Source organism: Myxocyprinus asiaticus, chromosome 10 (assembly GCF_019703515.2).
Source record: "Myxocyprinus asiaticus isolate MX2 ecotype Aquarium Trade chromosome 10, UBuf_Myxa_2, whole genome shotgun sequence".
In the NCBI taxonomy this organism is placed as follows: domain Eukaryota; kingdom Metazoa; phylum Chordata; class Actinopteri; order Cypriniformes; family Catostomidae; genus Myxocyprinus; species Myxocyprinus asiaticus.
Genome location: NC_059353.1, coordinates 10,887,960 through 10,915,669, shown reverse-complemented (window position 1 = coordinate 10,915,669; position 27,710 = coordinate 10,887,960). Strand labels below are relative to the sequence as shown.

At 36.4% G+C, this 27,710-nt stretch overlaps 1 protein-coding gene across 1 annotated transcript; it reads right to left on the bottom strand.

Moving 5' to 3' along the window:
• Positions 1-2,345: 2,345 nt before the first annotated feature.
• Positions 2,346-25,550, bottom strand: chmp2ba (charged multivesicular body protein 2Ba). The gene is made up of 6 exons (XM_051708572.1): positions 25,344-25,550; positions 20,141-20,232; positions 10,177-10,371; positions 7,651-7,753; positions 7,144-7,250; positions 2,346-3,854 (listed from the first exon to the last, which is right to left on the bottom strand). The coding sequence occupies exons 1-6, from the start codon at positions 25,375-25,377 to the stop codon at positions 3,735-3,737; spliced, it is 651 nt and encodes a 216-aa protein (XP_051564532.1). The 5' UTR covers positions 25,378-25,550; the 3' UTR covers positions 2,346-3,734.
• Positions 25,551-27,710: the final 2,160 nt, after the last annotated feature.

The following is a 27,710-nucleotide window of genomic DNA, read 5'->3' as shown; positions in this document are numbered from 1 at the left end:
CAGTTCCCCTCAACCACAGGTGTCCAAATACCTTTTATTTTCATTTTTAACAGTATACCTATAGTTTTATTATTTAAACCCAACAAACTTCTTTTGTGAAATGTTTTGCTTGAAAAATGTACTTATGTGTTATCAAATGCAATGACATGCAATATTTTTTAAGGGTAGCTTAAAGGGATTTTTCACCCAAAAATGAAAATTCTCTCATCATTTAGTCACCCTCATGCTATCCCAGATGTATATGACTTTCTTCTGCAGAACACAAACGTAGATTTAAAGAACACAAACGTAGATTTTTAGAAGAATATTTCAGCTCTGTAGGTCGATGCAATACAAGTAAATGGGTACCAAAATTTTAAGGCTCCAAAATGCACATAAAGGCAGCATAAATGTAGTCCATAAGACTCCAGGGGTTGTATACATATCTTCAGAAAAAATATGATAGGTGTGGGTGAGAAACAGATCAACATTTTATTTCCTTTATTTACTCTAAATCTCCACTTTCACATTCTTCTTTTGTTTTTGGCGATTTATATTCTTTGTGCATATTGCCACCTACTGGGTAGGGAGAATTTATAGTAAAAACGGACTTAAATATTTATCTGTTTCTCGCCCACATCTATCATATCTCTTCTGAAGATATTGATTTAACCACTAGAGTTGTATGTATTACTTTTATGATACCTTTATGTGCTTTTGTAGCTTCAAAATTTTGGTACCCATTCACTTGCATTGTAAGGACCTACAGAGCTGAGATATTCTTCTAAAAATCTTCGTTTGTGTTCTGCTGAAGAAAGAAAGTCATACACATCTGGAATGGCATGAGGGTGAGTAAATGATGAGTTAATTTTCATTTTTGGGTGAACCATTCCTTTAAGTGTCTACATACTTCTTAGGGCCACTCTAACTTTTTGAGGGGCATTTTATTTATTTTTTCTTTTTATGGATTATAAGAGATTACAATGCAACCCCCGAAAATTGAATTTTAAACTTGAACTGTCAAAAGACATCATGAAACATTTTTGTTCATTTTTATACCAGACATTCTGAGCCAAGTGAAATGTTTGTAATGGGTTCTACTCATTGAGAACATTTATATGTTGAAAAGACAAAACAGCATTTTGATACTTGAGCAAATGTAGTTTATTATTTATTCTTTAGAAATATATTTAAAACACATTCCAATCAAAGTTTAATATATTGGTTAAAACTAAATATGCAAAAAAATAAAAAAAAAATAAATAAAATAAAATAAAAAAAAAACACCATAGTGTCTTTGCACCGTAGAGTTTTGTATGAAGAAACCAAAACTTTTGTTCTGTCATTGTCTAGAAATGATGAATTTGTCAAAATAAATAATTAATATTGTGGTCACGCTTGGTTTCCCATATTATCATAAGATCCCACAAAGTCATTAGCCACTCTACAAAAATCTGAAATTATATTGTGAATTACATGGTTTGCTGTAATTCTGTAAGAAAGATGGAAAATGTGGTGTGGTTCACCTTGCTTTTATATGTAATCTTAAAACATTCCAATGGTAGAGCATCTATCCTCTGTGTATACTGTATGGCACTTGTTTATATTTAGTGCACCTGGTTTCTACTTAATATAGTGGTATCACCAGAACCCTGTCCCTGTTGGGTTTTATTTGAGGGAATATTTACTGTATTATATTGCCTTTGACAGTGTTATAATGAGGTAGCAAAACCTCTCACCAGCATGCAGCTCTCTCAGCAGAGATATGGGTGATGATCTATAATATCATCATCTTCCTGCCATTGACTGTGTCAGCACACATCCCTTAACACCCAATGTGATCTAATAATGCAATAAATACAGTATAGTCTGGAATAATGTTGGCAGGATTTGATATTTTGAGTATATATCATACATAAATATGATTGCTGAGAAAACAGTAAAATTATGCATTGGTCTGCATGCATTCCAGCACAAAGTTTTGCAGAGATGGGGGTTTCAGTCCAGGAGAAAAGGCCTTGGAGCAGTTATACATTCATACTTCATTAAGTTAGTTCAAAATTAATGGACTCCACCGTGGTTCACGTAATTGAAGAAAGGTCACTCTACAAACTCATTAAGACCTTATTTAAAAATCAAGTTTGGTTATGATTATGAATAATGATGTGTAATTTAATGCAATCTGAAATGGTCTTATAGACCATTAAAACAGGTCTAACACTTTGACGTAAACAAAGAGCTTAAAGGATACCATCATTCAAAGGTTCAATATAAGGCACCTTCACATAGCCTCTACATGGTTAATGGCTGCACAAATCAGCTTGCCATTATTAAACATGGTTTAATTAATAAACACGGGTTCTTTACAAATATGAAGGTACTTTATTAATTAGAAAAGCAATTCAAAGCATAAACTGTACATTCATATACACACTGTATTGATGAGAATGAAAGAACCATTTTAAAACATGTTGTCATATCTTATTACCACAATATGACAACAAACTTGTGGCTTTTTGCAAATAACTGATTTGTAACAATAATTAGGGTGCATATATATGCATGTCCATCAAGGGTTCCAATGAGTTTTTAAAAATTTTAGGATATGAAGTCTTGGAATAATATCCTAATGATATCAGGAACATTGTAAACAGTATGAAAGCTCTAGCAGATCTCACGGTAAGATTGAGCATCTCTCTGCAACACCTGAACAATTACTCAATTCATTTCATTAAAAATTTGACCATTCTGAACCTACAATTTGGTTTTGTTACCTACCGAAGTTATCATCCACAATGTAGTTGAATGGTCTCAATGGTTGCATTGTTTCAAGGTTAATAAGTAAAGACTTCATCACATTATCATTATCATATCAACAAAGATTCTCATGCAAGATATTTTCCAGTCAGTTTTTGAGAAAAAATGCTTATCGAATGCATATCAAACCTCACTGTGAAGGAAAGTGGTTTCCATAACTTACTTCCTAAAGTCATACACAACCTAAAGAGACATCACAAAGTACACATAATGAGAATCTTATGAGTTATATGACATATTTGAGATGATTAGTCCTATAACACGGGAAAAATCCCATGCAGAACCAAAATGTTCAACTATGTACATTTAAAGAATAGAGCGGACAATTTATTGCCACAAGCACAACAGATAGCACCCTTTAATTTAAAGGTGAGGTGTTTAATGTCTGTGCCATTAGCGGCACTTAACGGAATTACAAAAAATGACTGTTCTCAAACAAGTTTCAAATACTTCCCCTTCTACCACAAGCTGGTTTTCCTGTAGTCTGAAGAACTGCCATTAAGATGAATGGGACTGCTAACAGACAGCTTTCTCCAGGTATTATAGAACTCTGTGCCTCAATCAAACAGATTGCAATTATGTTTGATGCCTCCAGTGGTGCGGCAATTAGACACTTTACCTTTAAACCCCTACAATATGTGCCTCATGTTTTTTCTAATATGCCAAGAAGCCAGAGAACTAGTATGTCAAATATGAGTATACTTTAGATGAGTATATTTGGTCAGAACCCTCTTTACTTTTAGTCCAAGATCTGCTCTATACATCAGACCATTTAATCAAATTACAGACCAGTGACCTATTGCATTCTCTACATGCCTATAATAAGAGTATGTGACATTTTTCCTTCATTTATTACTTGACCATCCCCACAAACTTCCCTGCTCCCACTGTATGAACTCAGTCCTTTGGTGACAGACAGTTGTAAAGTGTGATGAAGTTTAGTCCACTCCCAGAGCCTTTAGCTGTCTCTCGATCTCTGCATCTGAGATGGTGGCTGCTTTCGATTTTGCTGGGGAGGTGCCAGGGAGGCTGGTGCCTGATGAGGGGGCTCTTACCATCTGTGCAATAACAAAAGGAGCCATTTATTAGAGTAGTAACACTTTAAATTTCACAGCTCACCTGGTGCTAATACACAATCAGCAGAAGCCTAACAGTTTAATTGTCATGTTGGGGGCTAGATTCAAAGAGGCACTAATCAAATGTGATCATTGCTTCTCCCAAATGTTGTAAAAAACAGAGGCAAAGCACTTTATTTGGGTAAAAACATGAAAAATAAGCTGTGGTATATGGTAATACGTGAATTAAATTTTGCCCCAGGGAAATACACATCTGGTGGAATCGGAAACAATGATTGTGCATCTCATGAATCGAAAAAAAGGCCTACAGTAATCACAGACACAGCCAGAGTCCAGCCATCTGCTTACAGTAGCCGCTGGGGCTGTCTCTATGAGAAGCATTATAAGAAGCATTTAAATGGCTTTGTATTTTAAAAACTTTTAGGACTCATCACACAGCTTGTCTTTCATTCAAAACCTGCTATTGTGCCTTTATTAGGGTTGTAAATCCTTTATCATAACTGTCTCAAAACCTAAGATTACCGTGACAATATTGCATGGTAATCTCTGGAATACTTGATCCTGATTGGTCAATTACAGCATTAAGAGGTGAAATATGACTGTATAAGGCAGGTTATTACACATATATTATATGGCTACTTAACAAATAACTGAACATGTAATATTAATTTGAAAATTATTTTATTTTGTGAGAACAAAGAGAGTGTTAAGTGTCCAGGGACACTGAACTCAACCTCTGCTTCGTCTATTGGTGTTAATTTTGTGATAATAATCATCTGACTGTCCATTATCCTGCTTTTTTACCACATGATCACACAGGAAATCGACATGTTGCCTATGAATGTTTATGCACCCTGAAATCGATCACATTCTGCCGAGTTTAGTGTCATTCGCTATTAGAAATTTTTTCATCAATTTACATTTTTTCCAGTGACGCTACTGATGGCAGCCTCAGGCCATGTCCACACTAATACACTTTCATTTGAAAACGCATATTTTTTTTCTACATTTTGACCTTCCATCCACACTGAGACAGCGTTTTTGACAGCGAAAATGGAGCTTTTCGATAATGCCCTCTCAAATGGATACATTTGAAAACGCAGTCTGTGAAAACGGAGATATCTGAAAACAATGACTGAAAACAATTAAAAACAATTTGTTGTCATGTAATGCAGTCATGTGATCCATTCAACCCAAAAATATCAATGATGGTGGCCCATGTTGTAGTGGCATTGTTGTGCCTGCTATTCACTTTGATAGTGTTGTTAAGCACGACTTGATCATCAGGTTCCTGAGAGGCGCTAGGAGGTTGAATCCCTCCAGACCGCGCCACATCCCCTCGTGGGACCTCTCTGTAGTCCTTCGGGGTCTACGGGGAGCTCCCTTTGAGCCCCTGGAGTCAGTTGAGCTTAAGGCACTCTGTTTGAAGACTGCTCTCCTGACTGCGCTCACTTCCATCAAGAGGGTAGGGGACCTACAGGCGTTCTCTGTCAGCGAATCGTGCCTGGAGTTCGGTCCGGGTTACTCTCACGTGATCTTGAGGCCCCGACCAGGCTATGTGCCCAAAGTTCCCACAACCCCTTTTAGGGATCAGATGGTGAACCTGCAAGCACTGCCCCAGGAGGAGGCAGATCCAGCTTTGGCGTTGCTGTGTCCGGTGCGTGCCTTACGCATCTATTTGGATCGCACGCAGAGCTTTAGAAGCTCCGAGCAGCTCTTTGTCTGCTTTGGTGGACAGCGGAAAGGAAGCACTGTCTCCAAACAGAGGATCGCCCACTGGGTCGTTGAGACCATCGTGATGGCATATCACGCATATCACGGGGTGTGGTCTCCGTGGTGTCTTCCCCTTGGGAGTGACACCCCCCGACGTAGACACTTATGACACTTAAATTCCACTCGCCAATTCCCATTGGCCTTTTTCAAAAAGCAGAGGTGTTTAGGGCTCCTAAGAGTGACCCCTAGTGCCACTACATCGACACAACGTCTTGTTCCCTCCATCAGGGAACGGAGGTTACGAAAGTAACCAGGACGTTTAAGCAAGAAAACAAAAGCCCTGTTCAGGAGAACAAGGAACCAGTAAAGACACAAAGAGCTGTTTGAGAGAGACCTTAAAACAGGAAGACATATAACACTGTGGCTAAATATCAGTTAGCTAATGAACTGTTTTCTTCGCTGAAGCTATTTTACATAATAATGTACAGTCAGACAAACATTATCGTAAAATAAACCTCTTCAGGATGATACAACACGCCTTCTCTTCTCATTGATGTTCTGATCACCCTGTCAGTGTTTATTTTGCAATAATGACCGTCTGGCTGCATATTATCCCTTATGAGAACATTTGGTTTTTATTCACCAAAACACCAACAGAATGATCTTGTTTCAATTTAGTAATTTAACGATCATTTGATTCAATAACAATCAATGCAAGATACAGTACACTTTTCAAATTGTTCTTAAGAGGTACTGAATGCAAGATCACAATGCCATCACATTAGGAGATACCCATAAATTAACAAAATCCATAATGCTCGTACTATCTATCCAATGTGACAGCAGAAACTCTGAGATTAGAACAGAGTACAGTGTACAATATACATAATAATATGAACCGTGCCCACATCTCTCTAATGGGCCTCTTGCATACAAAGTCAGTGATTGGTTCCTTTTGCTTCAACTCTATCCTGCTCTTTGCTGACAAACTGCAAATACTCACAAACTCATGCTGAATGTAAACAATTGTGGTTGACATAAATTGAGATAAGCTGGCAAAAGAGTAATGAGAAATCATTATGTTTGGTTATGGACATTACATTCATAATTTAGATGCTTATAATTAACAAATGCACATAATAAAACTACTTGAATTTCTACAGGTATACCAAATGCTCTGTTAATTACTCACTGAGATCAGTTGGATTAAATGGTATTCAATTGAATTAGCAGTGGAAATGTTTCATGTTCTTTGCATTATGAGAGGCAATTGGTTTACATGAAAGGTAACTCTAGATCTGGGGTTGGCAATCTTTTTGATATCAAGTACCTTTTTTTATTTTTCTTGTTCATCACTATGCTACATTAAAATGTGGATTTGCATGCAAATGCAAGGGAATTCAACATTTCTAAATAAATACGTTTAATATCAAACTTTCTTGCTCTTATTAAAGTCCCTTATTAAAAACTGCATTTTTGATGATCGTGTACGGAGATCAGTACTAAGAGTTTTGAAAATGTTCCACTTACTTATGAAAGTGAGAAAAAAGTGTCTCACCTTTCCTGAGATCTCAATGCCAATTTCATCGAGCACCTGGTTTACGATGTCCTGACATTCCTCCTCATCACCAGATTCATCAAAGATCTCATCCAGTGTATCGTTGACTGTGGCCAGACAAACAGTTGTACAAGTTGTTAAAAAGTTGATTGAATAACCTAATCTCTACACTAGTGGTTTGCAACTGGTTTTGTTTCAGGACACAGATTAGTAGTTTTGCTTGTGGTTTTCAGGGATAAGGGCATGCTGTAACTGTACATGTTGGCACATTCTAAAATTGCGGCAAAATGTGTTTGATTGGACACACAGTCTTTTGACCTTAACAACAAAAGGTATGGGGAGTGTTTTTAACCTTCCTGTTAAAAGCAAATTAGTCTTTTTTTTTCGCTATCCTGACTATGCAAAAAAAAATGTTCTGCTGTCTGTAACACTATCAGAACAGACCCACCAGGTGATATTAACTGCTAGACTCTAATTAGATGCAGATGTTTTGAAAAATAAACTCACTCATGTCTTCTGTGGTTCCCATTTTTAAGTTTTCCTTTTGGAAGTCCTGCATTGTTTGTAGTGTCTTCTTGGGATCCATTCTTTTATTGACAGCCTGCATAGTCTGAGAGACAGAAAGAGTTCAAGCCATCCATCACATTACCGAAGAAGTAATGGCGTAGCCTTACGGTGCACAAAACGGTGATCAAAATGACAAAAATCCACCATGGACAAATACATTTTGAATGCAGCTCAACATAAATCTTAACATTGCACCATTTGGTGGGAAGGGGGGTACGGAAAGTATATGACACAGAACATAAAAATAGGTCACGTTGAGAGGAGGCTGTTTTGTTGTCCCTCTGGGTTTCAATGTGGCAGGGCAGAAAAACAGGAAGAGTTTTATCTGATTAGAGGGAATTATTTACACACATGGTCTTTGACACAGCCTCATTATCACCCATATCATATCTATTACACTCGATAACGCCATATGATTATTAATTAACTTCCTTCCTCATACAGTATAGATTGGATGCAGACAGAATGAGGGCAAAATTCCATTCAAAAGTCAGCATTACTGTGCCCTAATCACTCTAAAGTGCACTCTAGAGTACTTGAAGTGAACACTCAGAAGAGTGCAAGGCATTACCGTCTCATTTGTGTGTGTCTGAAACACATCTTGAATTTATACATTACTGCCACTTCATTTTGAATCAGAATGTTGCCTTGGAAATGTAGCATTAAAATCCATCATTCTATATTTAGATTTTAAGATTGTTGTGGCAAATAAAACTTGTATTATTTGATTATATATTTTTTATTCAAATTCATTTGTATTTACTTGCATACTGTCTTGCCGTGTTGTGTTAAACAGGGATGGGAATGGTAAGGAATATAACAATTCAGGTTCGGATTTCTCTTAACGACTCCAATTCCTTAATGGTTGCATTAATGATTCTTACTTTTGAGGAAGAAATATTTGGAAATAAGAAATTCAAATTTTATTGTATTTACTGTCCTCAGCAGTGTTTACACAGACTTTTTAATGACTTTTCAGAGCCAAAAATTCAATTCAATAATTAGTCCCGAAGATATATTAAAGGGACCATGACTTAAAGAATAAAATTGTCCTTGATCTTTTGACATATTAGTGGTCATTGTACTATAAAATCATGCTGTATATTTTAGAACCCAAAACTTCCTCCTCACTGCAAAAAGATTATTTGTTGAAACCAAGCTGACAAAACGACTTGTTCTCTACTTCCTCCACAGTCACAGTGATGTCACAGTGTGATGGTAGACGTTTGCATCTGACCACCTCCACAACAACACATAAACGCCTACTTTACCATAAATCACTTCCGTAGCCCCACCCAGTAGCGGTGAGCAGTGAGGTGGCTAGTAAAGAGGACAGGTCAGTCAAGAGCAGAGAGCCAATCATAACAGTGGGCATGTACTGTGAAGTCTTAAAGCACCAAAAGCAGCACCAAAACCAAGCCTTTCTGACAGAAGGTCAGCAAAAAACTTTACTAATATTATAAGTGAACCTCAAGGAACATATTAAATTATAAAAGGCATGTCATGACCCCTTTTAAATAAAAATTCTACAAAAAAAATAAATAAATAAAAATGTGATGACATATCTAATCAATTCATTGTTATATTTATTTTATTATATTCCAAAAAACATATATTTAAAATTCCACTGATTACAAAACTCATTTGCAGGCCTATCTTTAACTACACACTGTCACATGAACAACCAGTCAGTAACAGCACTGCCTGATTTAAGTCTCAGAATCTGTTTTGGAACAGTCTGGTTTAAATATAAATGGGTGAGAAAAACTACACCCCACCAATGGGCAGCCAAGGACTGAATTCAATCAGCTGAAATAAATATGCATATTATGCGATGTCACTGCATGTCTGCAGTGATTGTTTTAGATCTGACTTGCTCTGTGAAATGTGTATTGGAAGTGTGTAAAATTATATCTTTGTATTCAGCAAAATAAGAGTCTCAAGAGTCAACAAAATATGGATGAAAAAAGCAAGTAGAGATCCTGCCTCGGGTTTCACTATGAGGTCAAATTAAGACAAAGGAAACTACTTACATTACATTCAAAATGCCTTGCTGATTGATTAGCATTACATTGTAACATTACAGAAATAGATATGCTAATATATTCAACTGCTCCAAGCTCCAAAAAAGACGATATGGCTCATATTTCAAATTCAGTTCAAGCTATCACGGAAAAACTTCTAAATAAGTGATAATGAGGACAGTGTGAATTAACACTGAGAATGCCATGTTATGGTCTCTTTCTCAATGCAGAGTAGAAATGATAAAACTGGGTCAAATAATAACACTGAACTAAGAAGTTACTCAACAACATGGTAATTAAGCCCTGTTTAAGCATTCTTTTGAAGTATGTTGCTGCATAAGGGATTCTGTTTTTCCAGTGCTTCCCGGCAACACATCAGACTAAATGTGAATAATAGAAAACGGTTGTCAGGCACATCCATTAGGAAGTTCAGGGGTCTTACCTTTGCTGTGGTAGACATGGCTCCAGCCATCTTCATCTGAGAATTCATGACCTTGGTCTGTGTAGACATGGAAGTGACCTTGGAGCTCACGGCATAGGTACGGTTCTTCTGTTTTCTAAGCTGTACAAGTTGTTTGGCTAAAATTTTGCATGCTTCTCTGTTTCCAGTCTTGGCCATTTTCTTGATTTCCATTTCCTGTTAGGAATAAACACACCAGCTCAGTTTCCAGTGAACAATGGGTGCATTTATATTAGGGATGCACTAATGCCTCGGCAACTGATATTATTGGCCAGTTATTGATCTAAATTGAAACCATCCACATCCAACAGAAGCACAAAATGCAGATGCTAAAAACAGAAGGTTTATTAATAATTAATTAGGTACATTTATTGTGTTGCATAGGGTCTAACATCAGCTTTTTCTGCTTGTAAAATAATCATAATACTCATGATAAAATGACCTGTGCTGTTCACCACAAATACGCAAAAAAATAAAATAAAATAAAAATAGGGCTGTCAATCGATTACATTTTTTAATCAAATTAATTACATGGTATGCCAATTAAGTAATCAAATAAATCTCATATATAAATATTTGCTATATGCAGTTGAAGTCAGAAGTTTACATACACTTAGGTTGAACTCATTAAAACTCATTTTTTTAACCACTCCACAGATTACATATTCCCAAACTATAGTTTTGGCAAGTCGTTTAGAACATCTACTTTGTGCATGACAAGAGTAATTTGTCCAACAATTGTTTACAGACAGATTGTTTCACTTTTAATTGACTATATACCACAATTCCAGTGGGTCAGAAGTTTACATACACTAAGTTAACTGTGCCTTTAAGCAGCTTGGAAAATTCCAGAAAATTATGTCAAGCCTTTAAGCAATTAGCTTCTGATAGCCTAATTGGAGTCAATTGGATGTGTACCTGTGGATGTATTTTAAGGCCAACCTTCAAACTCAGTGCTTCTTTGCTTGACATCATGGGAAAATCTAAATAGATCAGCCAAGACCTCAGACAAAAAATTGTGGAGACTGGTTCATCCTTTGGAGGAATTTCCAAATGCCTGAAGGTACCACGTTCATCTGTACAAACAATAGTACGCAAGTATAAACACCATGGGACCACGTAGCCATCATACCGCTCAGGAAGGAAATGCATTCTGTCTCCTAGAGATGAACTTAGTTTGGTGCGAAAAGTGCAAATCATTCCCAGAACAACAGCAAAGGACCATGTGAAGATGCTGGAGCAAACAGGTAGACAAGTATCTATATCCACAGTAAAACAAGTCCTATATCGACATAACCTGAATGGCTGCTCAGCAAGGAAGAAGCCACTGCACCAAAACTGCCATAGTCTTGCAAGCCAAAGAACACCATCCCAACTGTGAAGCACAGGGGTGAAGGCATCATGTTGTAGGGGTTCTTTGCTGCAGGAGGGACTGGTGCACTTCACAAAATAGATGGCATCATAAGGAAGGAAAATTATGTGGATATGTTGAAGCAACATCTCAAGACATCAGCCAGGAAGTTAAAGCTCGGTCGCAAATGGGTCTTCCAAATGGACAATGACCCCAAGCATACTTCCAAAGTTGTGGCAAAATGGCTTAAGGACAACAAAGTCAAGGTATTGGAGTGGCCATCACAAAACCCTGACCTCAACATCAGAACTGAAAAAGCGTGTGCGTGTAAGGAGGCCTACAAACCTGACTCAGTTACACCAGTTCTGTCTGGAGGAATGGGCCAAAATTCCAGCAACTTAATGTGAAAAGCTTGTGGAAGGCTACCCAAAATATTTGATCCAAGTTAAACAATTTAAAGGCAATGCTACTAAATACTAACAAAGTGTATGTAAACTTCTGACCCACTGGGAATGTGATGAAAAAATAAAAGCTGAAATAAATCATTCTCACTACTATTAATTACATTTCACATTTTTACATTACATTATACATATCACATTTTTTAAATAGTGATCCTAACTGACCTAAGACAGGGAATGTTTTCTACGATTAAATGTCAGGAATTGTGAAAAAGTTTAAATGTATTTGGCTAAGGTGTATGTAAACTTCTGACTTCAACTGTATATACAGTGGATTCAGAAAATATTCAGACCCCTTCATTTTTTTTTTCTTCACATTTTGTTATGTTGCAGCCTTATGTTAAAATGCTTTAAAAGAAAAAAAATCACATCAATCTACACTCCATATCCCATATTGACAAAGCAAAAACCTGATTTTTGATAACTTTGCAAATTTATAAAAAAGAAAAAACTGAAATATCACACTGAAATAAGTGTTCAGACCCTTAACTCAGTACTTAGTTGAAGCAACTTTGGCAGCAATTGGCAGTATTTTTGGGTATGATGCGACAAACTTTGCACACCTGGATTTGGGGACTTTCTGCCATTCTTTTCTACAGATCCTCTCAAGCTCTGTCAGGTTGGATGGGGACCGTCAGTGGACAGTCATTTTCAGGTCTCTCCAGAGATGTTCGATTGGGTTCAAGTCTGGGCTCTGGCTGGGCCACTCAAGGACATTCACAGAGTTGGCCCTAAGCCACTCTTGCATTGTCTTGGCTGTGTGCTTAGGGTAATTGTCCTGTTGGAAGGTGAACCTTCAGCCTGGTCTAAGGTCCTGAGCACTCTGGACCAGGTTTTCATTAAGGATATCTCTGTATTTTGTTGTGTTCAGCTTTCCTTTAACCCTGACCAGTCCCTGCCACTGAATAACACTCCCACAACATGATGCTACCACCACCATGCTTCACCGTTGTGATGGTATTGCGCAGGTGATAAGCGGTGCCTGGTTTCCTCCATACATGACACTTGGAATTGAAGCTAAACAATACAATCTTCATTTCATCAGACCAGAGAATCTTGTTTCTCACAGTCTGAGAGTCCATGGGCTTTCATGTGTCTTGCACTGAGGAGAGGCTTCCGTCTGGCCACTCTGCCATAAAGTCCAGATCGGTGGAGTGTTGCAGTGATGGTTGTTCTTCTGCAATTTTCTCCCACCTCCACACATGATCTCTGGAGCTCAACCAGAGTGACCATCGGGTTCTTGGTCAGCTCTCTTACCAAGGCCCTTCTCCCCCGATAGCTCAGTTTGGCCAGGTGGCCAGATCTAGGAAGAGTCCTGGCTGTTCCAAACTTCTTCCATTTAAGAATTATGGAGACCACTGTGCTCTTGGGAACCTTCAACGCAGCCGATTCTTTTTTTTTTTTTTTTTTTTTTAGCCTTCCCCAGATCTGTGCTTCGACACAATCTTGTCTCTGGGCTCTGCAAGCAGTTCCTTTGACCTCATGGCTTGGTTGAATTTGCCACCGGTAGACTCCAATTAAAGTGTAGAAACATTTCAAAGATGATCCAGAAAAAGGGGATGCACCTGAGCTAAATTTCAAGTGTCATAGCAAAGGGTCTGAATACTTATGTCAATGTGATATTTAGCGTTAATTTTGTCAGCTAATTTTTAATTTAGTCTTAGTCTTAGTCCTGTGTCAAATATCCTTGTTAGTTTTTATCATATTTAGTCAACCTTATCGTGTTTTTTTTTAGTCAAGTTTTAGTTTAGTAAATTCTGGGCATTTTAGTCTTAACTTAGTCAAAGAAAACCCACAGTATTTTGGTCTAGTTTTAGTCAGTTAAAACTGTTAATATTTTAGTCATATTTTAGTCACATTTAGACAGATGCAACATCAAGAAATCCAAGTACTGCACTATAGTTAATCATTGCTATGATTTAAACTTAATAACACAAACCCTGAGTATCCAGAAAAAGAAAACTCTACACAATCAAAACTAGGTGATATTATACTCACAAAGTAAGTACTTTATGCAGGTTATGCAGGCATATTACTGCAGATGCCTTTTATTAGGTATGTTTTTGTAGGCAATTCATTTTGATAACATATTAAAATTCATTTTGATGCCAAATCTAATTCATTTTGATGGTTATGTGAAGGACAAATAAACACAGCATCGTCACCAAATACATAAGTCATTGGTCTATACTCAATCCTACGTTACCTTTGCCGCTTGTTTTCAGCTCCTTCACAACAATTTGCTAGCCTATTAGCTTAATGAATTCGGTTTAGCTATAAAACACAGCCTACATAATGTAACACCACCGCCTTGTCTTAATATAGCTTATTAAGTTGTCTAATATAGTTGTCACTAGTTGTCGTAATATAGCTTAAAAAAAACAACCTAACATTACCACCAATACGTTAACCTACCTCAATTTCTTTGTGGTTAGCCTTCATATCATCTTCTCTTTCTCCCAAGTCCAACTGTTGCTGTCATTATTTAACGAACATTAGCTTTATGTAAACTACTTGAAAGGTACTTCTCTATTTTATATATTATATAATATTTTGTCTCTTTTTTTTTTCCCGACGAAAATAAAGAGAGATTTTGGTAAAGATTGTATTTTTTAAACTACATTTTAGTCTCGTCTTTTTTCGTCAACAATATTGCATGTTGATACAGTCACAGTGTTTAATGACGTCGGTGCCATCTCGCAAAGCTGCACACTTACCATAAAATACAACTGAACATTCAAGTTATTTCTGAGTTTTTGTAAATAATTTGTAATATTCAATAACAATTTGTAAAATGTGGGTTTTATTGCTTATAAGTGCAAATTGAAAAATCTCACATTAGAATAAATAACATTATAGTTACTTTTCTTTCATTGTGCCTGTCTTGCCATGCAGTCCTGTTATACATTCAGTTAACAGATCCAATCCAGTAATGTTTAGTGGCAAATGACAAAATGTTACTACAGCAATAAAAAGACCAACTGATGCTTTGTAGGAGTGTAACTGAATTGTGTTCACTTCAAAGCATAAGGGAAACGGCAAATGGGCAAAATTACAACATATCAGAATAGATATAGATAAAAGCCAAATTGATACATACACCTAATAGATTTTTCACTTGTGGGACAGAGCAATAGCAGAGATGCTCAGCACCATACCATAAACAGCTGAACATTTTATCATATGTACGTGTTTAGACCCAAAGATCTGTCTTTCTTTACATTAGTAAAAGTCTGAAAACAGCTCTATGCCCTGAGGGACTTGTAGAAATGAGTGTTTTCCTGATGCAGTGTGTGAGTGTATGTTTGTGTATGCAGAGCTTTCTCCATGGACTGTGATATAGTCAAGGCAGCCGATCAGCATTATAGCCTAAAACTCCCTGCACTTAAAAGGTGTTCCAACAAACTCCATGTGCAGTGTTTTAACTGGTATATATTTATAATATAGCTCTCTCTATACACAATTGCTGCGTCCGAAACTGCGTACTGTCACAGTATGTCCTGTATTTGATGAAGGACGCACTTATCTGCCGGCAAAACAGTATGTTCTTTTAGGTATGCATGCGAGTAGTATGAACAGAATTCAGACATACTTCTTCCGGGGACGTTGGCATCATCTTGTGACCCGAATATACAGTATGACGTAATAACAACAACCGCAAAAACTATCTGCTTTGTTTTGTTAAACAAGCACCATTTAAGTACAAAGAAAAATTATCTTGGTATATATAGCACTTAGAGTTGATTTGAGGCACCCGCCTCGTGATTCACTGTCATTCCTTTAAATCCAGTGTTTTGAACGTGATGTCACCTCAGCTCCCGAGGGATTATGGGATCGTTAAGTGTCCAGTCGATCCGCACTTAAAAATCTCGCCAGAAATAGTAGGTCATCCGGGTATTTCTCACTTACTGCTTCATGAATACTGTGGATTCGTACATTCTCCTCCATTGGCATACTGTTTTTGGCATATAGTAGGTATGGCATGTTTGTGTCGTGTCAGAACACATTATGTTACTGATGCTGCCGCCATATTGGATTTAGTTCTGTTTATATACAGTAGTTTATCAATTAACTGATTTGATAGTCGAAAAAATTTAATCAAAGTGATCACATGCAACAGAAGACTCAAAATATGATGCATGAGTTGCATGGACTACTTTTATGACACTTTATTAGTTAAGTGAGTCCCTATCAACATTGCAATGAATTTAGCAAACAAGACTGAATTAAATTATCATTCAATTATCTACTTTTGTTTTCCACAGAAGAAAGTAATACAGGTTTAGAACAACATAAGTGTAAATGACAAAAAATATAATTTTTGCAGTGAACAAACACTTTTAAGACAGTCATTATTGAATCCATAATCTAAATCCCAGACTTATTCTTCTTAACGTTTAACTCAGCAGATCTTGTTTTCTCCTGTGTGATCTTAATGTTAGTCTCTCATGTAGACTAGTGCAGATCAGCTGAACAGGCACATTAACCAGAACATACTCTAATGACACACACATTAGAACAGGTGCTGCACTCCACCTCACATGATGCCTGCTAAGCAAAACATAAGCAGCCACATTAGCTGCACTGACACACATATATTCGTACAACACTGTCCTACTTCAACACACAACTGCATTTCAATGTGACAGCTTCTAGTACTGAGAACATTGGGCATGTTTGCCTGTCACAAACAAAATATGACTGGAACAGGGCATTTTTTACTATCACACCATGATAAAAATGATGTGCCATGCTTATAAATATTCAAGTATAGAGAGCTGAGTGAGCTGGAGCAGTAGAATCAGGCCTATTAGAGATGTTTTATTGTCATGTCAGCCACTAGGTAGCACTTTAGATTGGAGAGCCAGAATGAAAGTGACAAACTGATGTGCTTAAAAAAAACAGTCTGCTTCAGAGAATAGTGTATACTCAAGAAAACAGTCTAGACCGACAGTGTGGACTTTGTTTTAGTTCTACATAACATTGCAGCGTTGACCCGCTTTAGTTGACTAATAATTATCCTGCAACTAATATATGCGATTCATTTTGGAGTAGTTTATTGGTGACAATAAGATTAAAAGAATAGTCTACCCAAAAATGTAAATAATTTACTTACCCTCATGTTGTTCTGTATTAGGCCTATTTTCTTTCTTCAGTAAAACACGGAAGATGTTTCAGTGTCCAATCTCCTCTTTTCCATACAAGGAAAGTGGATTGTAACTTTGAAATGTCAAGCTCCAAAAAGGACAACTAAGTATTATAAACATATATCAGTATATCAGTAGTTTATTACATTTATACGACTTTAGTTTAATTATATTTTATTATCAAAATTGTGTCTAATCAAATTAATTAATTAAAACTTTAACTAAATAAAAATGGAATTATTTTAATAATTGAATTTTTCGGTGGGACTGGGTAGCTCAGCGAGTATTGACGCTGACTACCACCCCTGGAGTCACGAGTTTGAATCCAGGGCATGCTGAGTGACTCCAGCCAGGTCTCCTAAGCAACCAAATTGGCCCGGTTGCTTGGGAGGGTAGAGTCACATGGGGTAACCTCCTCGTGGTCGCTATAATGTGGTTCTCGCTCTCGGTGGGGCGCGTGGTGAGTTGTGCGTGAATGCCACGGAGAATAGCATGAACCCTCCACACGCGCTGCGTCTCCGTGGTAACGCGCTCAACAAGCCACGTGATAAGATGCACAGATTGACGGTTCCCAGACACGGAGGCAACCGAGATTCGTCCTCCGCCACCCAGGTTGAGGCGAGTCACTATGCCACCACGAGGACTTGGAGCGCATTGGGGATTGGGCATTCCAAATTGGGGAGAAAAAAATATTTTGAATTTTTCAACATAACATTGCATTATTTTTATCAAAAGAAGTGCTTATATACAAAATCCTCACAGCACAATCTGAAAAACACTGGATATATTTTTGTCAAATGAAGTGCTCCACAACAGAACATCACAGATATGAGATATTTTCCTTAATACATTATTGTTATTATTAAATTACAGTAAACATTACATTACTATACAGTAATTATATACTTTTGTCTTTATTCCCCATTTCACATGGCCATTTAAATCAAGCTTTTATTTTGGCATTTTTGTGTGTTTTTGTTGGTAGTTTCTTACCTGCGGATAAGCAGTTCACTACATGGCCCAGTGCGATTATTAAGCCCCTCAAAAAGATGTGATTTAATTAAATAAATATATAGTGTGCATGTGCTGCATGCTTCAGAGCGATTTACTCTCTGTCATTTACTACACACACACAAACACACACACACAGAGTGCGCATGAGAATCATGATGCAGTGTTTTCAGTGTATGAGCAGCCGGTGTTGTGCTGAAATCTAACTCCCTGCCAGATACTTACTCCCCGCCACCTAAATGGTCCCAATACCTAAATGCGACCCCTACACCCACACCTAACAAAACCATACGAAGGAGTCAGAAATCGTCATTGGCTTTGCACATTGATTTTGAAGTGTGCAGCACATGCAGATTATATATACAGTATATATATATATATATATATATATATATATTTTTTTTTTTTTTTTTTTTTTTTTTAATTAAATAGCAGCCTTTTGAAGTTTAATAATCACACTAGGACATCGTGATTTTAATTTGATTAGTTATGCATTCAAACATTAATCTTCATCCCAAATATTAAAAATTCCGTGACGTTCTGCGTTGTTAAAGTAATGCCATTTTTATGACTGGATTCCGTGATTCCCTCTGTGTTTTAAGAATTGCGTAATCATAATATACATGTATCATCACAGTAAAAGCAGACTCCGATCGTTGAATTACTGAAAATTAATTCACATCCTGAGGTGTAATAGTCACCACACCTCAGGTTGTACATTTTTATTTTTTTTAAATCAGCAATTCGACTGTCGTCATTGTCTAAGGTTTATAACTCAAATGTTTTTGTAGTGTAATGTGTTTGTTTGTACAACCTTGTTGGAATGAAAAAAATCATATTTTTTATCAGTGGTGTGTGGTAAACTTGGAATGAGGAAGCAGAGTACCATCTTAGGGTTCTCTGAGTCTTCTGAAGCCATACAATAGCTTTCCGTGAGGAACAGTCCGAAATTGAAATCGTTATTTGCTGAAAATCCACTGAAAATACCCTCCATTGTAGCTCTCAGTTCTCATTTATGCCAAAAGTACTGTATATTTACACTTGGTGCATGAAGATGCTACGGCAGATGGGAAGATTTTTCACGAATAATGACTTACATTTCTGTCTATTCCTCACAAATAGTTTTCATATGGCTTCAGAAGACTTGGAATATCACCATCTACTTTTGTTGTATTTTGTTGTAATGCTTGGGCATTCTGCCTAATGTCTCCTTTTGTGTTCCATGAAAAAAAAAAATGAAAATCATAAGGGTTTGGAATGTTACTAAGGGTGAATAAATGATTATAAAATTTTTGGGTGAACTATTCCTTTAAGACAGACTGGGTAGCAATGTTACAGAGGCTATATAGGGCCTTAAACCAATACAAGTCTCCAAGTGTCCAAGAAAATGTACTTCTTTTAGAATATTCTTGACATGAAACCTTACAGATAATCATTGGAAAAAGAGGACAAATAGGAATGTGTGGTGCAGCACCAACATTCCCACACAGCAGTGTAGTTCAATGTAGGTCATTAAAAAATTAAGAAATAAAGCAAAATCTTGCCCGATTACAATAAAAATGAACAAAAACGATCCTCTCTCGGGAGATAATTATGCACGTTTCTATGTTTACTTATAGACAATTAATTGAAATGGGGAGAGTGAAAGGGAATGTTTAATTCTTTAGAGCTTTAAAAGTGCAGTGTGCCTGAATGAACGCTTTCAACTCATCCCACGAGTATTGAACATTCTCTCTTTAAGCTATGAAGGCCACCTAATCTACCTGTTTAAAGAGCAATTAACAGGATGATCAAAAATAAATTAATTAACCTACTTCATTCTTTCAATGTTTGTTGCAATAAGATGAAATCCATGAAGGATGACTTTGAATAAGCAGCAAAACGTGAGCTACTGGAAGGGAAGAGGTGGATGTTGGAAGTCGAAGTTTACAACCAAGACCATGTCAACAGATATGAACGTGCTTTGCTCCACTTACCATTTGCCTCTCCTGTCTCTCCAGGGCAGTTCGGTCTCTGGTGATTTGTCTCTGGGTGCCTCTCAGCTCTTTGGACTGCTCTTTAATGATATCTGTTGGGGTGAGGAGGAACATGCAATAACACCGTCTGGAAAATCCTCATACAGTTCATTGATCCGAAACTATGAAACATTTTTTTATCCTCCTTTCTCTCCATCCATCAGTCTTTCTTCTATTCTCCCACAAAAGAAAAAAAAAATGGGTTTGGCTGACTTAGTATATCCTAAAAAAAAAATCAAAACTTTAGCAGTAACATTTTCCTGAGAAACAACTAAACCGCTTTCTTCACTGCGTCCAGTATTGATGTTTTGTTCTTGAATGAATCTGTCTTTTTGAACAAATCTTTTAAGTAAACAGATCGTTTTTGTTTACCTCCATAAACTGACATGTATTTTTCATTCACTGAAGAGATTAATAGTTTGATCTATGCATATAATGAAATACTAGTCCAACAATAATTACCCTTTATTTTTAAATAAAAAGAAACGTTTTTTTGATCTAGCAAACAGATCACATGGCCTGGCCAGTGGATTGGCTTCATAATGTGGTGTACTGCCAAAGCATCAAGCATTTTAACCATGCTCTCTTTACATTTTTTTGTTGTATTTCATTCTGTATAACTCATAAATAAACCATAAATTGCTTTTCATCATGTAGTTTTTTTTTTAGCATTTCTTTCAGGTGGGCTTAAATGGTAGCAGTTTGAGTGAGACTAGCAAATTATTTCTGTACATAAGCATGATTTTTTTGTGTGATGTTTTACTTCAGTGAATATATTTTAACTATGTTTTTTCTAACTGTCTTGCACGCAGAAAGTAATGTTATCTCAAATTATTGCTGTACCATTAAAGCCCACTATGCTCCTTTTAAACCCACATCAGTGCTTTTCAATGGGACATTTCTTGCTTTTAAATTTTTATAATTTTTTCCACCGTACTTTTGCCAATAGCAAATTCATCAAAATGTGTTCTTTATATTCCATATTTTTTCTTTATCTCTAGTCTGCTGTTAGACTGAGCTCAATCAATATGCATTAATGTTTATTATGAAATGGATCATTTCGACCCTGAATTTGGATGAGCCGTGTTCCAAGCCGTTGTAAAATGACTATATACCCTTGATGTCCACAAGTCCATTAAGACCACAAGTCCACTTCAAGTGCGCCATTTGGAGCAGGGCCTAAAAACAGCCCTTACCCGTCTGTTCCCTAAATACATTTAATGTTCACCTACTGATGTATTTTACATAATATAGAATTAATTCTTATGTTGCTGTAAATGTTAAATTATGTTTACCAGTCATGTTTTATCAAATGTAAACAATAAAACATTGATATTTTTTTAAATTAATCAAAATGTGGACTTAATTGGAACACCCTTGGGTATTTCTGACTTTTCACATACTTCATGAAATATTTTTATTTATTTTTATTTTCTCCCCAATTTGGAATGCCCAATTCCCAACGCACTCTAAATCCTCGTGGTGGCACAGTGACTCGCCTCAATCCGGGTGGCGGAGGACGAATCTCAGTTGCCTCCGCGTCTGAGACAGTCAATCTGTGCACCTTATCACGTGGCTTGTTGAGTGCGTTACTGCAGAGACATAGCACATGAGGAGGCTTCACGCTATTCTCCGCGGCATCCACGCACAACTCAACACATGCCCCAGAGCGAGAACCACATTATAGTGACCACGAGGAGGTTACCCCATATGACTCTACCCTCCCTAGCAACCGGGCCAATTTGGTTGCTTAGGAGACCTGGCTAGAGTCACTTAGCACGCCCTGGATTCGAACTCGTGAACTCCAGGGGTGGTAGTCAGCATCTTTACTCGCTAAACTTCAAATGAGAGGTTAATCTTTAATTTTATCCATGCTTTTTTCCATATAAACTAAGGAATCTAAATAAAAAAATGTAATGGGTACACTTACTTCATCTGAAGCTTGAGTGACAATGTGTGTGATTTGCACACTGTTTTATACTTAAAAAAAAATAAAACAAATAAAATTCAAATATTGATTTTCCGATGCATCTTCATCTTCATCTGAATGATCTCGATATCAATTCTTAAATCCCAAGATCAATCTTTTACTTGTGCAAAACCCTTTTCCACAATGAGAGGAAATCCCTCGCATTTGCAAACAAATTTCACACAATGTGACTAAAATGTATATATTGCAACTGGCTGGTAAATGTTTACATTTCACTCACCAGTAATTGTGTAGTATAGTGGTGAATTACTCAGCAGCGAGATCCTTTCACTGTGTTTTGAGATTAAAAGTTGTCCTGTGTAATGTGTGTGTCCAAAGACAAGATCCACGCAACCCATATGTCATTGAATAATGTCTCTTTTAATACCCTTTGTGTTCTCTACAGTCAGTTGTTGATCAAAAACAAAAACAAAATAAACATTTAATTCTAATCATGCATAGCATAGATGATATAACTGACATTGAGTAATCTAATGGAATACATTACAAATGACATTTTACAGCATGTATTCTGTCATCTGTAGTGGAATACATTTCAAAAGTAACCCTCCCAACCCTGTGCGCTCATTTACAGACGCTCTTTCCAGAAATGCCGGATTTCTTAAAGAGACAGTACCGGTTTTAACACGTGTTCAACAAATCAATGTAAATACTTAGATAGTATTTGTAAATAGTAAAAATTATACAATTAAACAATAAACATGTACCAAAAATTAATATATGAATTATAATATCTTATTTTATTGATTGAATACGTGGATTACTTAATTTTAAACAAAATGTGATCAAAATGATGAAAAACTAATAAAATATCATTAGTAAAATGTATATTTTCGCAATGTACCTAATTACAAGGTCCCCTGTATAATTAACAGCATTCGCTGGGAGATAATTTAATTCATATGTAAGCAAAAGGGACATTATAACTGAAATATACCCATATGAATTGGAATCGAATCGAGAGCTTGTGAATCGGAATTGAATCAGGAAATCTGTATCAATATCCAGCCCATTTTTTTAACCTTCAACATAACGGTCTTTCCACATCGAGCTTACATTAAACATTGTTGCTTACTTTTGTATCCATATTTTGGCCTGTTTTTGTCTATGGCCAGAATTTTTGGTCAAGAAAAACTTGATATTTTAAACTGATTGTTTAGTGTCAAATATACAAGGACACATTTAAGGACAACAGACACAGAATTCTGAATTTATCAGACTTTCGATAAAAAACTGTCACTTTTGGATCTGAAAATTGCATTGAGTAAAATAATTGTATTTCTATAAGACTGGGGAGACATAAAACCAAAACACTGACATTTGTTTGGGGGTAAGGCCTGCGAGATCATGCCCCTTACATTTTCATGCATTGAGGGGACAGACTCTCTAAGGATGCCTGAGAGTGCAGCAGCCACAACGCCTACAGGGAAGTTACGCTCTCCTACACAGCAATCAGCCCACCTGTGCCCTCATGAATGCCACTCATATTAGAATAGACCATGCGGTTAAATGGTCAATATTAGAAGCCAAAGAGGTTATATTAGGAGGATTCTGGTTTTCAAAAACATAAAGCAGACAAATGGATGCTCATAAAATTCTAAAATTCAGATAAAGATAAAAGTTTCATATACTTTGTAAGGTAATTCAGTGTTAATTCATTTTAACAGCCCTTCCGAAGTAAAAGTGGTGATTAATTCAAAACACATATGAGTCTAATAAGATAATGGATAGATGTAATAATAAAATAATAATAATAATTTCAGAGGAATAGGATATAGTGGTCAACAAGTATATGAGTGAATGAATGAATGAAAAAAGATAGAAAAAAAAATGTAAAAAAAAATAGGGAAATAAGTTGAATAAAGCTTATTAGACGGTGATAAACATAAAAGAAAAAGAAACGGAGATATGGAAATGGAAAATAAGGAAAAAGAGAAAAGCCAGTCCAAGTTAGTTCAATATTAAATTAAATTTTAAAATGGGAACATATGAAGTTGCGAAAGAATTCGAAATATACAGCAATCATGAAGTTAAAAAAAGTTCATTAATGTTGGGGGTAAAAAAATGGAAAAAGAGGAAGAATATGAGATTAAAGTCGCAAAAAAAGTTGCAATGAGTTTTCTGAATAGTTTAACATAATCATCATTCTAATTTTGTTACTTGCACATCCCTAAATCTTGATGGGAGAGTTTGTGTACACTTGTGTACGTAAGTCTACGTAAAAGATGACGTGTTCAAAAACGTCTAAATGAGGGAGGGTTATCGTCCACAAAACTCGAAGAGCTAAAGCAACTCTGCCATCTGAGAATATCCTTTGGCACATTGACTCTCCGCTCACCTTGGCACCAAGGTCTGACTTCAGGACGACAAAGGCTCGGAAATGATGGGAATTTTCTTAACCAGGGCAATAGCATTACATGGTAAGTAAAGATTATCTTATCACAGTTTACCACTTTTCCTGATAATCACTTGTCATTTCTTATAGTCTATCGTGAATGAGTCATTTATTGGAGTCTGTATATATTTGACCTATAATAACAAAATAATCTCAAATTAGAATGATGTTAACCTATATATATCAGTATGGTCAAAAACAGCTTGAGAACATGTATGAATGAGTGCTTTGATTGTTGAACATTTAAATGGCATGCATGGGTTCAATTTCCAGTAAGGGTGTTTGAATGATACAGTGATCAACTGAGCCCTAATTGAGGCAGAGCTGGTGTTTAATCTACCACATCTGACCGGCTAACCAAGTCAAATGTTGTGATCTCAATTTGATCTAGTTCTGCCCACTGAGTGTGGATGGTATACACATTAATAATACAGAAACAACAACCACTGACTTCATTATGCATAATAATTATTGTATTTATTTATTTCATTTAAAAAGATCTGTACAGCAGCCACAATGAGGTTACTGACTAATCTTGGTTGTATGCATTATTGAGCTTTACAATAATGAAACGTACTTTTACATTTATGGCAAACACACCTTTAGGTGCTACTACTTTAATTATTAAATGAATAATGCTGGGCGACAACTGGATCACATGCAAACATGATTTAAAAAATGCAGCGGCAAATAGCAGCAGACAGGCAGACAGACAGGTGTACTTTAGAGATTAGACAGTGGAAAAACTGTAATAAAACAATTAACAAAAAGTGACTTACCGTCGACCGTCTTCTTCTTAAACAGAGATGCCATGATGACTTGTTATACTTTGTTATACTCTTTGATTTAATATGAAACTAGCTTATTTGAGCGCCGTCTAACCTCCCTGCCAGGGAACCTACAGACTATCGATGTATTCAAAGGTTCAGATTTCCTTGTTTGTAAGCACAACTGACTTTTTAGCACATGATCCCATTGAGTCACGCAGGGCGTGACGTCACAGGCGGCGGATTTACATTGCAGTTCTCCTTGCGTCCTTTAGGGGGCAGTGACTTACTCCTAAAAATGGAAACTTTCACCACAGGCAAACTGAGTGACATGCTATAGAAGCTACTTTTAACAAACATTTTCCAAACCGTCCATAAGTTTTTATGACCTAATATTAAATGGGTTTTAAAAATTCATTTGTCACACCAAAGGACCATTTTAAATGATCTAGGGATTACATCTAGCAAAAAGATGATTAAAAATGGTGAACAACTTTAAAGAAATGGTAAACAGTTACAGCAGCACCTTGCCATTATACAGGCATTATGTGTGTACATACTAAAGTTTTGATGTGGAATTAAAGCAAGACATGTTATTCACCAAATACCAACGTACTGAGTGAATTTAATTATTTTACAGTTTAGTTTCACAATTTATCAAAACGATATACCCAGATAGCACACGTACACCTCCAAGATGTCTGTTTAAGAGTGTTTCATCTGGAATGCACTTCATTTTAATTTACACTGACGTCTTAACAAGAGCAGATTTACATACATTCTAAATCATAAATGTCTCAAAGACATCTGCTGAATGTCTTTTTGGCATCCAAGAGGAATCATCTAACAGACGTATTGCAGATGAGCAAACAACCTTAAAATACTTCTTCCAGATATAAACACACACATCAAATAGATGTCTGGGTGATTTACATGTGCTATCAGGGTTCCTTTTGTCTCCATCTTTCCCCTCAAATTTATTAGATACCAAAGCATTAAAATTATTGTCATCGTGCAAAATAAACAGTCTTTTTATTCCTATATCTATCACTGCAGTGGACTTTACTGCAGGGTAGATGCATATCATTGTCTATGGTTAATTTAATATTCTTATCAATTTTACGCTCCATCCATCTGAACAATTTGTAGCTCAGTTCCTTGTGGGTGTAAAGCTCATCATATGGTAAAGTGGAGCAGACAAAGTGAGGGCAGGAGATTACTGCCCCACAGCAAAGAAAACTGAGCCAACAAGACAGTGTGACTTTGGAAGGAATAGCGCATGTCTCGCCCCCCAGCACGTTATACCCTCTCTCTAAAGAGGACACAGCGCATCCGGGGGCATTATTCTCGTTAAGGTTATTAGGAAGATATTTTCCTGCAATCAGCAAGGTTGGCAACAGGGACTAGCACTAAATGTGCTAATGGTAATAACCCCACTGGTGATCAATCTTGCCCCAAGCACCCCAACCAATTCTAGCAGGCAATAATGAGACAAAACAAAAATTTTATTCGCTATAGAGGGTGTCTTAAAATTATATTAAAATTTCCATTTCATATGAGAGATAATCTGTTTCGGCGCATTTGGAGAAGTCCCGCAGAGAATTCATTGCAACAGTTATCTGTCTTGCTCCATTCGTGGAATTGCCTGAGGCAAGCAGATGTTTAATGTTAATGTGCTAACTATGTTTCCAGACTATAATACATACAGTAATATAAAATAAGATATTTCATCTGTGTAATTAAATAGTCTGCTTTTACTATGTCTGTTATTGTGTTGATGTTTAGAGGAGATGTACAGTACTGTTCCAGAAATCACTGCTTATTTTACTTTGATGTTCAGTGTAATGTGCTATGAGTTTAATTTATTTAAATGGAGAGTTCACACCAACTTGAAAATGTTGTTATGATTTACTCACTCTCATGTTGTTCCAAACAAGTATGACTTTTTTCGTCTTCTGTGGAACACAAAAGGAGAAGTTTAGCAGAATGTCCAAGCTGCTCTCTTCCATATACACTGAAAGTAGATGGGGACTAAGAGCTGTTAAAAAGGTCCAAAAAGGACAAAAAGCTCTATAAAAACATAATAAAAGTAGTCCATATTACTGCCACACTATATTCTAAGTCTTCAGATGTCATATGATAGCTATGTGTGAAGAAAAGACTAAAATTCAAGTCGTTATTCACTGATAATCTTAACATGAAAATCTTGTTTGACAGCCATGGTTACCATTCACTTTCACTGAAAAGAACAGCACAAATTATGTCCAGCAGTAAATTATGACATTTACAGTGAATGATGTAGTAAATGCTGATTTTTATTGTTTGGTGTACTGTTTCTTTAAGGTAGTAATAGATACCAAAATGTAATTAATTTTACAT